At 50.8% G+C, this 13,711-nt stretch overlaps 1 protein-coding gene across 3 annotated transcripts in view; it reads left to right on the top strand.

The window, feature by feature from the left end:
* Positions 1-2,219: 2,219 nt before the first annotated feature.
* The window catches only part of TMEM180 (transmembrane protein 180), a 17,156-nt gene continuing 5,664 nt past the window's right edge, over positions 2,220-13,711 (top strand). For 2 of the 3 annotated variants that reach the window (XM_010859437.1, XM_010859436.1), the window contains exons 1-5: positions 2,220-2,312; positions 11,123-11,365; positions 11,780-11,862; positions 12,072-12,524; positions 12,651-12,774. In XM_010859437.1, coding sequence (XP_010857739.1) covers positions 11,198-11,365; positions 11,780-11,862; positions 12,072-12,524; positions 12,651-12,774 — 828 coding nt within the window. In that variant the 5' untranslated portion in view covers positions 2,220-2,312; positions 11,123-11,197. The remainder of the gene's footprint in view (positions 2,313-11,122; positions 11,366-11,779; positions 11,863-12,071; positions 12,525-12,650; positions 12,775-13,711) is intronic. The other variant, XM_010859438.1, reaches the window with a different exon arrangement.

Genomic DNA, 13,711 nt, shown 5'->3' with positions numbered 1-13,711 from the left:
AAATGAAAGAGGTTGGAAGCCAAGGGAGGAAAGAATTTCAGGGAAAGTGTGTATCTCTTTCCCACCATCCAAGGACTCTGATACAAGTTGAGAGAAGGCAACATGATCTTCAGTTGTACCACATGTCCCCTCCCTGTTATCGCTGTGCTTGACAACTGGGAAGGAAATCAGATATAATCACAAGCCTGGTGCTGACACAAAAGGGTAACTGGTTACACTGTTTATAAAGTCAGAAGCTGAGGGAACACCAAGTGTAACTATGGGGCATTAAGTGCAATACAGAGGCCAAAGCTTTCCCTGTAAGACCACATCTAGTTCTCACCCCTTGGCAGCTCAGCCCATTTTTCTGTTCCCCCACTGGATACCCAGGGAGGGCTAAGCCAAGATTCAGGGTTGCTCTGAAATAAAGGTGCATGCATTCTAGAGATGGGATGCCAGAAAGACTCCTTTAGTCAATTTATGGGGGACCTAGTGTATCAGAGTCCATACTGAATGCTGGGTTTCCTGCCTTCTATTCTCACAGCCAGGAAAGCATAGACAGGGATAAGGGGTAGCAATGGGAGAGAAATGGTAGTCTTCATTCTAGTAATGAGGGCTTTCTAGAACATGAGGGGATTCAGCAATTGCTTGAAGTCTTTAGAAGAGAGATGATGCCTGTGTGGCCAAGGCGGGGAGGATACAGGTGGTAAGAAGAGGGTCTGAAGGGCAGGATTGGGGAGGAGGAAAATGAGACAGACTAGTGGGAGATGGACGCTGGGGGCAAGGTTCATGGGGCCTCTAGGACTCTCCAGGAACTGGGTGAAGAGACTCTACCCCTGGACACTTAGGCTCTTGTGCTGGACTGTTTGCAACAGGTGTGCCCTTTGCAATGGGTGCCACCCAGGTTGTCAGGATGGAAGATACGGTTAATATTCCTGTTGACAACAAAACTTTTACACCCCTATTTCTCATTTAATGCCCACAAAATCCCTCTAAGGAGTAAAGCAGAGACTCACAAAATGACGGTTCCTGTAAAAGAAGTGGTGGAGCCAGGGAACTGAGTCCCAAGTCCCCCAGAAGTAAAAAGTCGTGATCATTGCCCCTTATCCCAGGGTAGGGAAATAGTAGGACTGGAGTCTGTGCTGTCTGACTGCCTAGAAACCTAACTAGGCTTACAGGCCTATTGAGAGAAGACATGGGACATCCTCACTGGATTGGACTAAGCAAAACAAATCTTGACTTTCACGGCCTGGGAAGGGGTAGGAAGAGGAAAGACTCCTAAGAGTCAGGAGACCTGTGTTCCAGCTTGTCTGGGCCGCTTGCTTGCTGTGTGAAAGTCACTGAATCTCTCCCCACCTCAGTTTCCTCCTCTGTAAAATGGGATAATAGGACCTACCTCCTAGGGATAACAATGTGAGGACTCAACAAGATAATGCATACAGAGTGTTTAACACAGCACAGTGCACATTCTAAGAGCTCAGTAGCTTTATAGTTTACTATTGTGTGCATGCATGCTAAGTCACTTCACTTGTGTCCAACTCTGTGAGACCCTATGGACTGTAGCCCACCAGGCTCCTCTGTTTACGGGGTTCTCCAGGCAAGAATACCGGAATGGGTTGTCATGCCCTCCTCCAGGGAACCTTCCCCACCCAGGGATCGAACCCGCGTGTCTTCAGTCTTCCGCATTGGCAGGCGGGTTCTTTACCACTAGCGCCACCCGCGGAAGCCCATACTTTACTATTAACAGTACAAGGAGGTTGGGCCGCTTGGTTGCTCTCTCAGGGTCTGGTGCGTGTGACCTGAATCCTGGTGCCCACAGCAGCTCGAGGTGGGCGTGTCCACTCTTGGCTCACAGTCCAGCTTCAGGGAGTTCCAGGTCGTGCCACCGCCCTCTCCTTATCTGTCTCAGCTGTGCATCCAGTCACATGACAAGGCTTGAAGGAGGCACTGAGCTCTCTTCATTCTCCGAATTAATAGGAAGGAGGGTGGAGAGGACGGGAAGCTCTCAGAAGAACAGTTGATTTGAACTGAAGTGACATTAAGCCTTCGTGGAGGTGAGAGTCAGGAATTCAGGCAACCTGCCCCGTTTTTTTGGCTAGCGTGCACATCCTCTGTTTGATCCTTAAGGGCAAAGGCCCATAACAAATATGGCGGCGACAGCCTCAGGCTCCAGCACCTGCCTAAACTGAGGTCCCAGGAGCCGAGCGGAGCCAATCGCTGGGTAGGGGCGGAAGAAGAGGCTGGAGAAGTCACAGGCGGCCCGCGCGCAGGCGCACTGGCTGGCAGCTGGCTCCCGGCAGCCTTGGGATTAGGCTTCGCGTGCCACAATTGCGGTGAGCGGCTGGCCGGCGGCAGGGGCTAGGGGGCAGCGGGCCGGACTGGGGGCCAGTCAGACACAAAGGACACACGGAGGGGGACAGGAGTGCTGTCTGCTCTGGGAGTCCTGGGGGCTGTCTTCGGGGGTTCCTGAAGTGATCTGGTTGTGGATTGAGAAAGTGCTTGGGTCAGGGTGGGAAAAGCTTGAGCTCAAGGGGTGAGGATGGAATTCTTGCAGAGGGGACTCCCTAGAGTCGCCGGCAGCTTTAGGCCGGGATCCATTTCATTAACATAATGGCCTTTAACCCTGGTGATGTAGTAGAACCTATAGGGGAGCTTTAAAAGAACACCGATGCTGGGCCCCTTCTCTAGAGATTCCAATTTATTTAATTGGTCGGGAGTGAGGCTGGGCCTTGGTTTGATTGAGCAGCTCCTCGGGTGATTTTAATGTGCAGACAGGCTGGAGAGCCACCACATGGTTCAGCACCATGGTTGATCCCAGACTCCTCTGTGGCTTGGAACGGGTGGGTGGTCTTGGGGTGAAGTTACTGACCCTCCAAGGAAATGGTTCCAACTCCCAACAGGGTGAAATTGACTTCTAGCCTAAGAAAGAGGATGGGCCCATTAGTCACTGCATGGAAAGTGGGCACCCTTCCAGGGTGGGCCTCCCCAACAGCCCTGCCAGGGGTTGTGGGAAGACTAAACAGGGAGACAAAGGGGATGTGAAACAGGAAACTCAGCAGACAATTCAAAGGTCACCTTGTTGAAAAAAGGACACCCTTAATATTTGCATAGGGTTTTATACCTTTAAAATTCATTTAATACCCCCTGGGGACAGACAGGGAATGGAATTTTTCTCCCGCTTTGCAGATATAGGAATAAACTAGTTAGTGAATAGCTAGTTAGTGATAAGGTTCAGACTTGCAGGGCTCCCAACTCCAAATAATGCTTACTAGTAGATTTTTCCCCTCCATACTAATTGCTTCTCATACAGTCTGCAGTCCTTCGGGAGCCCCTCACCCCAGGGGGCCCTATCTGGCCCACTTGGTTTTCTCTCCCAAGTTTATCAGCTCCCTGCCCACCATAGGCTGGTTCAAAGAGCAGGGAGCTACTCTTGTTTCCGTGCTTTTCTAGTTATTTCCCAGGAGCCTGATGGGGTGAAGAGGGGAGCATTTTTGAAAGATGCGGGGGGTGGAATTCTTCTAAAAATCTTTTTCTGTCACCCGGGCACCCCAGTGGCCCCCACGTCCCTTTCTGTTGTCCTCAGGAGACTTATCTTGTGTGTGGTTTCCAAGCCCTTCCTAATCTGGTGTCTTTCTGTCCTGAGCTCACTCTCCATATTGTATCAGTTTTCCTTAGCACCTGGTGAAGGCTTAATAAATGTTACATTTTGTTATTATCACTGTTCCTCTTTGTTCACCTGTTGCCTTGCTGTCCACGTTTCACATCAGGCTTTCCCAGGTTGCTTCTTTCTGACTTCCACAGTCAAGCAGAATGAAGAGCTGAGGGGGACAGTGGGATATGGGGGTGTCACTCCTCCTATGGCTGCTTTTTCCCCCCTTGGGCTGGGGATGTCCATATGAGCCTTTTAGGGGCAAGTTGACCCACTGGGTATTAATTAAAAGGCCAATATGTGGTGAAGGAGCCTGGGGGAGGCTAGAGGTAGAAATCAGGGGTAGGTCTGACCTGGCCCCGCCCATAAGGAGCTTGGAGGCTGGAGAAGGGTTAGGGAGACCTTTGGATCCTGATGGACGGAGGAGCCTGATGGGCTGCAGTCCAGGGGGTCGCTAAGAGTCGGACACGACTGAGCGACTTCACTTTCACTTTTCACTTTCATGCATTGGAGAAGGAAATGGCAACCTACTCCAGTGTTCTTGTCTGGAGAATCCCAGGGACGGGGGAGCCTGGTGGGCTGCCGTCTCTGGGGTCGCACAGAGTCGGACACGACTGAAGCGACTTAGCAGCAGCAGCAGCAGCAGCAGCACAGAGGATTCAGCCAAGGAACCTGAAAAAGGGAGAGAACATCTAACTTGGTGTTCTTGAGAAGGTTTGTGCCACTGAACTGGCCCTTTCTCAGATAAGCAGGATTTGATAATGATTGTGATGGGCAAAGTGATGTGAGAAATGCTGAGGGTTTTTCCTTTTTTTTGCTCAAAAGCATCTGTTTTCAATCTTGGCTCCAGCACTTAATAGCTCTGTGATTTGGGGCCAGTTACTGATCCTTCAGAGTCTTGGTTTCTTCACTTATAAGATAAGGATAGAAATAGTAACAAGTTATAAGGATACATGATGATAGGTGTAAAAACCAGGCATATCTTATATGCCTGAGAACTGGTATGTAGTTATATCTAGAGTGTTTTAGGTGGAAGGAACAACATGAACTAAGGTTGGAGGTGGCATTCAAAAAAGAATTTGAAAGATGGTAGGATATTCCAGGCAATGAGAAGCATCAGTGTTTCGTACTGAAAAGACAACTTCAATCCTCAATCTGCCAGAAGACACAGACTGAAATCCTTTAGAGATCATAAAGCCAAACTTCAGAGAAATGAAAAAAAGGAATAGTTACATTTTACTGAGGGTCTTCTAAATGCCAGGCACTAGGCTTGGTGCTTTATATACCTTTATGCGTTTCAGCCCCACAGCAATCTAAGAGGTTGGCTTAGATCCCCACTTTATAGATGGGGAAACTGAGGCCCCGAGGGAGGGAGTGGCTGGCTCAAGGTCGCACTACTGGGACCATACCGGCTGTCGCTGTGGGGGATGGGCTGTGGAGCCTCCAGCAGTCTCTCTCTCATGGTGTCAAGGTAAGGGTGGAGCTGGTTGCAGGTTACAGGACATCTCAGTCACATTATACAGCTAGGCTAGTATGGGCCCCAAGCTGTTCCTTCCCAAGAGAGCCAGGGCTGTTGCTCTCTGTGGGGGTGGATTGGGGGTGGTGTTTTGCGGAAAGTTTTCACTTTCGTCTCAGGTTCAAAGGATTTGTTAACAAAATAATCCTCTTGTTATATATGAATAAATAATACCAGTATTTATTAGAGAATTATCTAACTTACTTTTGATATACTAACATTAAAAGAAACGAGAGAGAAACAGCAGAGGATACATCACCAAATTGAGTTTTGACCAACATCCAGACTCAGATAGCATTGGTAAGTCCCATGACACAGCACAGCTGGAGTCCCAGTTGTGAAAAGATCCCAGGCATCCCATCCGCTTTGTGGGTGAGACTTCAAAAATTGCAGTTCAGAGTTCCCGCTCATAATCCCTGGACGCAGACTGATAATCATCATCAGTCTGTGAGCAAAAGCAGCTCTGGTTTTATGTTAATGCTGTTTGTTTTGTCATGTAAAACGTGGAATGTTGTTAAGCCTGGGACTTGGTTGGTCAGAGCCGCTCTATGGGTTCAACAATTTCAAGATTTGTCCCCTATCTTATCTATGGTGCCACAAAGCTTCCACTCACAGCAGGCAGTCAAGGCACTTACAGTCAGGGCAGTATCCAGGCAGGTTAGAAGCAAGGTCAGAGACCTGGTCTGCCTTGTCTCTGAAGCCTAAACAGGACTATTTATTTAATTTCCCTAACAGGTGGGACTTCCCTGGTGGCTCAATTGGTAAAGAATCTGCCTGCAATTCAGGAGACCCATGTTTGATCCCTGGGTCTGGAAGATCTCTTGGAGAAGGAAGTGGCAACCCATTCCAGTACTCTTGCCTGGGAAATCCCATAAACAGAGGAGCTTGGTGGACTCTAGTCTATGGGGCTGCAAGAGTCAGAAACAACTTAGTGACTAAACCACCAACAGGTGGGGAGGGCTAGCAGAGGAAGAAGTTACTGATGGAGCAATACCATCTGGAATAGAGACCGTTGAGTGCCCTGCATGCTCCTCCCACAGCTCTGTTTCCTGGGCAAAGGCTTACCTGGGCAGGGTGCTTTGCCTCTAGATCTAGTCCATGGTTTACGGGTTTGTCTCTGGTACCCCCTGAACACTGTATATGCTCCTGCTTCTTGCAGGCCCTCCTCCTCTGACTTTACCTTTTGTGCTTTTTTTCCTCCTCAAACTCCCTTGCCACAAGAAGGACCTGATTACCTGCATATTCCCGTGCTCTTACTCTGATCTAAGTGAGCCTAAGCAAAAGCCAGTTTCTCCGCATATTTCTGTCGGTGCTCTAATACTCCCTTTGTTTGTTGGTGATCAGTCACTAAGTCACGTCTGACTCTTTTTGACCCCATGGACTGCAGCATGCCAGGCTTCCCTGTCCTTCACTATCTCCCGAAGTTTGCTCAAACTCATGCCCACTGAGCCTGTGATGTTATCCAACTGTCTCATCCTCTCTTGCCTCCTCCTGCCCTTAGTCTTTCCCAGCATCAAGGTCTTTACCAATGAGTCGGCTCTTGGCATCAGGTTGCCAAAGTATTGAAGCTTCAGAATCAGTCCTTCCAATAGATATTCAGGGTTTATTTCCTTTAGGATTGACTAGAATTGATACTTTCGAATTGTGATACTGGAGAAGACTCTAGAGAGTTCTTTGGACTGTAAGGAGATCAAACCAGTCAATCCTCCTTGCATTCCTGTAAAGATAGGCACTTACTTTCATTTTGCAAGTGAGGAAACCAAGGTTCAGACAGGCTCAGACCTTACCTGTGGGTACAGTTAGTAGGAAGTGCAGTTGAGATTTAAAACCAAGCTCTTTTGATGGCAAAAGTCATACTTTTTCCATCTCACCACACTTTGAGGTTTTCCTCTACTGTTGTCCCAGTGTGGGTGCAGGGAGCTGGCGGCTGGCAGCTGGGGGCCTTGCCTATAGAGTCCACCTCCAGTAACCAGGGCAGGTCACTGGACATCTGGGTAGGGCACCAGGAGGCTTCACTCCCTCTGGACAAAGGCTTTCGAGGTGAGGGAGGGGAGTTCTGAAAGGCCCTGGGGAATCAGAGGAGGTGACCTGAGTTAAGGGTAAAAGCAGACGCATACACTGTGCTTTATAGGCTCAAAGCACCTTTAGGTGAATCCCCATCTCATCCTGGTGTGGATATGGACGGTCTGGGAGGCTTGATAGTGATAGTCTGTGAAGTTCCGGTGCTCACTGCACTTACTGTGCTCACTATGTCGAAGTATCTTCTCATTGACTGCTGACCCTAGCCTTAGGAAGGTTGGCTTCATTGTGCAATTCAGGAAACAGGCATGGAGGGGTTAACCAAATTGCTGCAGGTCACATGGGTAGGAAATGGAGTTGGGCCTTTGGAGACCTCCACTTGTGCCTTCTTTCCACAACATTGCTTGGGAAAGTGCCAAGGAAACTTTCAGGGTGATGGATATATTCCTGATCTCAACTGTGACAGTTTCACAGGCATACACATGCCAAAACTGATCAGACTATACACTTTGAATATATGCAGAGTATTATTATCTAGGGAAGGGTTCTTTTTTCCATTCTCTCTCTCTCTTTTTTTGTTTTTTGGTTGTACCACATGGCTTGCAGGATCTCCGTTCTCCAGTCAGGGATTGAAACCAGGCCACGACAGTGAAAGCCTGGAGTCCTAACCCCTAGGCCACCAGAGACTTCTCCATTGTGCAGATTACTGTATGTCAGTTATACCTCAATAAGTCTGTGGGAAAAAACAATATTTCCCACCAAATACTTCTTCAGGGGCTTAAAGGCCCCATGGATATCGTCCTGCTTTTGGACAAGGCGGGACCCTTTTGGCCAGGGAGAGATTCTCACAGACTTAGTGGCTGCTTTCAGGAAGTTCGGGCTTCCCAAGTGGTGCTAGTGGTAAAGAACCCGCCTGCCAATGCAGGAGTTGTAAGAGACGTAGGATCAATCCCTGGGTTGGGAAGATTCCCCTGGAGGAGGGCATGGCAACCCTTTCCAGTATTCTTGCCTGGAGAATCCCCATGGACAGAGGAACCTGGCAGGCTACAGTCCAAAGGATCTCACGAGTCGGACACGACTGAAGTGACTTAGCATGCACGCCTTCAGGTAGTTTTGGCCATTCCTCCTTCTTCCTCCATCACTAAGATGTGGACTGGCACAAAGCTGGCACGGGGGTGGGAGGCTGCATACTGACCTCTTGAGTGACCACCTCAGCTTCCAGTGAGTCTGAGAGAGACCCTGTGAGAGTCCCTCCTTGTTCTCCCTGCAGAGCCTCTATCTCCTCAGCCAGTCACTCCCACAGCAAGGATGGCTGAGTCCAGAGATGGAGGTAGAGGGTGAGAACACAGGCCCCATGCTGGCGAACCCCACCGTCAGGTTGGAGTGCGGGCAGGTGGGAGAATGTGTGCAGGGCTGGAGGCACAATGAGGGACGAGGAGTTGGAGTTCTAATGGCCATGGCACCTGAGGAACAGGTGAGATGGAAACGAAGATATGTGGAGGGCGCTTCTGGTAGCAGGGGCCCTTGAGAACAAAGGCCTGGCCAGAGAAGATGGAGGCTTGAAGGTCCGTGGGAAGCTGGGCTGGACTGGCCAGGAGAGGCTGGACTATAGAGGCCCTTGAAGGCTGGGCATGGAAGCAGAGCCCTGGGGACTCATGGGGCAAGAGCAAGACCTGTCGGGGGCGGGTCACCACTTAGGGACTGAGTCTGAGTTGGTTCTCCAGGGCCTGACTCTAATAGGGAAACAGGAGTTTCTGTTCTGCATATGTGTGTGTAAGGATGCAGACATGTAAATGAGGCCTGTGGGTAGGCTTGGGTCACGAGGGCTTCAAGAGGAGATAGCCTCTGAGGAGGTGCATAAGTTTTAGGGCTGCCGAAACAAATTGCCACAAACTAGGTAGCTTAACTCCAGTACTCTTGCCTGGCAAATCCCATGGATGGAGGAGCCTGGTAGGCTGCAGTCCATGGGGTCGCTAGGAATCAGACACGAATGAGCGACTTCACTTTCACTTTTCACTTTTGTGCATTGGGGAAGGAAATGGCAACCCACTCCAGTGTTCTTGCCTGGAGAATCCCAGGGACGGGGGAGCCTGGTGGGCTGCCGTCTACGGAGTCGCACAGAGTTGGACATGACTGAAGCGATTTAGCAGCAGCAGCAGCAGCAGCAGCAGGTAGCTTAAAACAACCTCACAGTTCCTGGAGGGTGGAAATCCAGCATCGGGGCACCAGCAGGGTCATGCGCCCTCTGGAGGGAGCCTCTAGGAAAGCATCCTCCCTTGCCTCCGCCTGGCTGTCTTGTGCTACCTGCAATTCTTTGTGTTCTCTGGCTCATAGCTGCATCACTCAGATTTCTGCCTTCATCTTCACATGGCTGTCTTCCCTTTCTCTGTGTCTGTGTCTGTGTCCAGATTTCCTTTTCCTTATGAGGACAGCAGTCCTTAGGTTAGGGCTCACCTCAATTCAGACCTCATCTTAATGTGTTACATCTGTAAAGCTCTTTCCAAATAAGATCACACTCACAGGTGCTGGGGGTTAGGACTTGAACCTATCTCTCTGGGGCTAATTCAACTAGCTACAGGGAGTTTGAGAGAAGAAAGCCCCTATAGCTTCCCTCTGGTGAGCGGAGAAGGCGGGTGGTCAGACAGGCACACATGGGATTATGTTTCTGAAAAGAGAACAACAACTTTGAATCTAAAAAAAGAGACAGATAGACTTAATGCCTGGCTGCTTAAAGTGTGGTCATGGCCCAGCAGCATCGGTGCCCCCTGGGAGCCTGTTAGAAATGCAGAATCTCAGATTCCACTCCACACCTGTGAAGGTAAAAACCTACATTTGAGCCAAGTCCCCAGGTGACGTGGAAGCACATTACAGTATGAGAAGCACTTCAGTAATGAGAATTGGATTTTTATTTCCTTTTAAATCCATGGTCAGTCTGGCCTGCTGGTCTCTGCACGAGCTGGCCTGGTCCGGAGCAGGCCCGTGTGTTGTCCTTTGTTCTTTCAAGTAACACGTCCTTGAGTTTCTCTCCCGTTTGTTGACGCTGCCCACGTACTTGACCTTTGTGGAGAGCATCGGGCTTGTTGAGCCAGTCCCTTTGTTGTGTTCCTGGGCTATGTCCAACTTTGGCTGTTTTTAGATGTTGCTGCTGTGAACAACTCTGTACATGTTCTCTTGGGGTTAGTTCCTTAAGGTGGGGTTTCTGGAATCAAAGTGCATGGGCAGTTGTGGACTCTTATCATATCGTATCACTCTTATATCCCTGTGAAACCTGACATCACGGCAGGTCTCTCCATTCTACCCAGCACCCCACAGTAATCCAGTTTGGGAGGTCAAGTGGCAAAAAAAAAAAAAAAAAAAAGGCTTTGGAGCCAGACAGGCCAGAGTTCAAGTCTGCTACTTTTATGCTGTGTGACCTTGGGCAAATGACTTAACCATCTCTGAGCTTGGGGTTGCTCTCCTATAATATTGGAACAGTGCTGTAAACTTTGTATGGGTTTTATAAAGATGATAATGATACCACCAATATTTATTGAGCACTTAATGTGAGTTACCTCATTTAATCCTTTTATTCTTCTGAGTAGCCATGATCACCCACTTTTCCCTTTTACAGAAGAGAAAACTGAGGCTGGGGTTAACTAGCTTGCCCGAGATTCTACTGTAGGCACACTGTGTGCCCAGGCCCAGGGCTGTCAGGTTAGAATATGGATGAAAGAAGATGCTCTAGCATGCGACCTGACTCTGCACTTGCTAGCTGTCTGCCTTCTCTTCCCACGCCTTTATCAGTTTCCTTTTACTCCCTAATAGTGGTATGTAGTCCAGCATTGTTTTAGCTGGTGATTCCCACTGGCGATTCCCCAGTTTTGTGTGCAAACTTTCTCCCAGTGAGATGACTCAGAGGTCTGGGGTTAGGAGCAGGGGTGGCTCTGATCCCTGCAGCTAACTGGCTCCTTCTTCCCCAGGGACAAGTATGGCCAGAATGCCCATGGCCATGGGCGCACCTCAGTGCTCCTGGGGCTGAGGCTGGGCTGGCCGCCATGAGGCTGGGTGGGCCCTGGGCCTGGCTGCTGGGCCTGCCCACGGCTGTGGTCTATGGCTCCCTGGCCCTGTTTGTCTCTGTCCTGCACAACGTGTTCCTGCTTTACTACGTGGACACCTTTGTCTCAGTGTACAAGATCGACAAAGCTGCCTTCTGGGTTGGAGAGGTAGGCCAGCACTGGGGCAGTCAGCCCGGGTGGGAGCTGGGCAGATGGCAGGGCAGGGTCCTACCCAGGCAGGAGCAGAGGGTAAGCTGGCTTGCCCACTAAGATTCAGCAAGAAAAGGTAGAGCTGGAGGCCTCAGTGGGGATTATGCCAACTCTCCCGTCCTCTGTCCTGTGAGCCAGGCACTGTATGCACACTTATAATATATTCACATGTATTTATCAGCAGTGCCCTGGATGGTGGGAGTTTGATGGGGGCAGTGGCTGTGGGTTATGGCAGAGGGACTGACCTGAGCACCTGTTTGCAGGCAGGAAAGCTGGCATCATCTCTGAGGGGTGGCGAGCAGGCTGGGGTGGGGAAAGCCCTGGAGAGGACGCCGCCTGGAGCCCACCTACCCGTCTCCCCTCTGCCCACAGACCGTGTTTCTCCTCTGGAACAGTCTCAACGACCCCCTCTTCGGCTGGCTGAGTGACCGTCAGTTCCTCAGCTCCCAACCCCGGTTTGTTTCCTGGGGAAAGCTCAGGACTGGTCCTCTCCCACCTCCCCCTCCCCAGGGCTGGAGGACCGCTGCCTGTGTGTGGGGTGGGGAAAGAAAGGGAAACCACTGCCAGCCGTTGGCTGGGCCTTCTCATTTCCTGAGTTCAGGCAGGGAGTGGGGCCTGCCAGGGCTGCCAGGGCATCTCCCAACGGCCCCCCTCTCCCTGGCAGGTCAGGTGCTGGGCTCTCCTCACGGGCTGTGGTGCTGGCACGGGTGCGGGCACTGGGCTGGCATGGGCCGCTGCTGGCACTGTCGTTCCTGGCATTCTGGGTGCCCTGGGCGCCTGCTGGGCTGCAGTTCTTGCTGTGCCTGTGCCTCTACGACGGCTTCCTGACGCTCGTAGACCTGCACCATCATGCCTTGCTGGCCGACCTGGCTCTCTCAGCCCACGACCGCACCCACCTCAACTTCTACTGCTCCCTCTTCAGCGCGGCCGGCTCCCTGTCTGTCTTTGCCTCCTACGCCTTCTGGAACAAAGAGGACTTCTCTTCCTTCCGCGCCTTCTGCCTGGCGCTGGCCACTGGCTCTGGGCTGGGCTTTGTGGGGGCCGCACGGCTGCTGAGGCGGCGGGTTGAGGCGGCCGGCAGGGAGCCGGGGTGCCCAGCCATGGCTGTGAATGACGGGTGAGTGGCCAGCACTCTGCTGGGCTTGATTGCCATGCTGGGGCTCCTGGCTGATGGATGGCTGCCTGGGGTGGGGGATGTCTCTGGCCCAGCTTAAGCTGTTCTTGATTCCCCTCTGCCCCGTAGCCTATGTGAAGAAGAGCTGCTTGTGGGCGGCGAGGAGGCGGGTAGCATCACCTTGGGCCAGTACCTCCAGCAGCTGGCACGCCACCGGAACTTCCTGTGGTTCGTGGGCATGGACTTGGTGCAGGTATGGGAGCAATGCCCATTCATAGGATGGCTTCAAATGCCTCACTCAAGGGAACCACCTTCCCAGAAGCTGGAAAATCAGTTCTGGCCTTGCCTGAGGCTGAGCCGCTGAATGGCAGGAATACAAGTTGGGTAGTTAGAGACCTGGATTCTCACTGCATCTGAGCTCCTAACTCCCTATGTGCTCTTAGGCCAGTCTCTCTCTTTTGGGGCAGCCATGTTCTCACCTGCAACATGCGTATAGAAGAGAGGTGCTCCCTTGGGGACTTTTTTTTGGCCACTCTGCAGGGCATATGTGGACTTCCCTGATGGCTCAGTGGGTAAAGAATGTGCCTGCAATGCAGGAGACACGGGTTCGATCCCTCCCCTGGAGTAAGAAATGGCAACCCAACTCCAGTATTCTTGCCTGGAAAATTCCATGGACAGAGGAGCCTGATGGGCTATAGTTCATGGGGTCCCAAAGAGTCGGATGTGACTAAGCACACACAATGCTTAGAACACTTTTGTATAATTGTATTTTTGCAGGGCATGTGGGATCTTAGTTCCCCAACCAGGGATCAAAACCACACCCCCTGCATTGGAAGTAGAGAGTCTTAATCACTGGAACACCAGGGAAGTCCCTGAGGACTCTTTTTAAAACACCACAGGCCAGACCTAGAACATATGTAGTATATAAGCCAGCAAAATTTAGAAACACATTGTTTTTGTGTCATTAAGCTTGTTTTAGCATTGAAAAGTTTTACAAAAGAAAGCTTTCAGTTGTTTTAATGGTGATGTTATCATTCCTTCTAACTTTTATAGATAAGCATAGGAATTTGGTTTTAGGTTTTGTTCTGGTATGGTCCATGCTGAAGGACATGGGACTAGACGCCGCTCTGGCTCCTGCTGCTGCCCACCCCCGCCCCACCCCTGTTGGTTTTCCCTCTGTTCCTGGCTCC

The sequence above is a fragment of the Bison bison genome, unplaced genomic scaffold (genome assembly GCF_000754665.1).
Source record: "Bison bison bison isolate TAMUID 2011002044 unplaced genomic scaffold, Bison_UMD1.0 scf7180017864456, whole genome shotgun sequence".
Taxonomy (NCBI): domain Eukaryota; kingdom Metazoa; phylum Chordata; class Mammalia; order Artiodactyla; family Bovidae; genus Bison; species Bison bison.
Note: the sequence above shows the minus strand (reverse complement) of the source record. Positions and strands in the feature narration are given on the sequence as shown.